Source organism: Rhincodon typus, chromosome 41 (assembly GCF_021869965.1).
Source record: "Rhincodon typus isolate 14 chromosome 41, sRhiTyp1.1, whole genome shotgun sequence".
In the NCBI taxonomy this organism is placed as follows: domain Eukaryota; kingdom Metazoa; phylum Chordata; class Chondrichthyes; order Orectolobiformes; family Rhincodontidae; genus Rhincodon; species Rhincodon typus.
The window spans coordinates 1,971,117-1,972,235 of NC_063372.1; the positions used below are offsets into that span (position 1 = coordinate 1,971,117).

Below are 1,119 nucleotides of genomic sequence, written 5' to 3' on the forward strand. Positions count from 1 at the left end.
GTCATTGCATGGCAGTATTACGACATTTTGCTGCTGAATGGTCATTGTGTGCGTATGTAGAGTCGGCTTTGAACCCGTAGTCTTCCAGCCTCAGTAACAAACTCCACAACCAGCAGTTGGTCACGCTTTCTGAGATGGTTTTTGGTTCCTTGGTTTGTTTCATTTTTTACCAATCCCTAATTGCCCAGAGGGCATTTAAGAGTCAACCACATTGCTGTGGGTCTGGAGTCACATGTCGGCCCGACCAGGGTAAGGATGGCAGTTTCCTTCCCTAAAGGATTTAGTGAACCAGATGGGTTTTTCCCAACAATTGACAATGGTTTCATGGTCATCGTCAGACTCTTTCATTCCAGTTTTTTATTGAATTCAAATTCTACCATCTCCAATGGCAGGATTTGAACCCAGGTCCCCAGAACATTATCTGGGTCTTTGGATTACTTGGCAACATGATCAAAACCCTTCAGAATTCTGAAGGTGTCTATCAGATCCCCCTGTAACCTTCACTGCTCTTTGACAAATGAGCCCATCGTTTCCAGTCTCCATCTGTTCCAGTCATGTACTTATAGACCCTCCCTAAAGCCTTTACAGCATGTGGAGCCCTAACCTCAGACACTGTGCTCTCGCTGAGACCAAGCTGGTTTATCACAGTGACCCGTTTTCTTGAATCCCAGCAATGGCCTTCAGAGACCAAGAACATTTTAGTGACTTCGATTCGTGCATTTTAAAACATAGTGGCCTGCAACTGCCCTGATTTAGCCACTAGGCGCCCCATCTGGGTAGGTCAGCTTTTCAACTACCTTGCTCCAGCAATGCTAATGCAGCAGTGCATCCGGGAGCCAGCTCAGCCAGGGGACGTCTCCAAAAAGCACTACCTCCATCAAGAAGAAAATATGTACGGCACAGCTTCAAATTGCTGGCTCAGACATAAGCAGCGAGGAGAGCCACAAGTGGAGCAGGGCTTGTTCGTTACCTTGTCTCAGTCCTCCTAGCTCGGCTGGTGTGTTCTCCCGGACCCGACACACAAATGTGCACATTTCCATTGACTTCTCATCCCGATGATGCAGTCCATATGTCTGCAGAGAGAGCAAGAGAAAAACAAACATGCCTCTGATTAAAAAC

At 47.0% G+C, this 1,119-nt stretch overlaps 1 protein-coding gene across 1 annotated transcript in view; it reads right to left on the minus strand.

Moving 5' to 3' along the window:
• tamalin (trafficking regulator and scaffold protein tamalin) overlaps nt 1–1,119 on the minus strand; it is a 15,419-nt gene that overhangs the window by 8,292 nt on the left and 6,008 nt on the right. Inside the window, exon 4 of the mRNA XM_048618831.1 lies at nt 925–1,073. Within this exon, the coding sequence (XP_048474788.1) occupies nt 925–1,073 (149 nt within the window). The remainder of the gene's footprint in view (nt 1–924; nt 1,074–1,119) is intronic.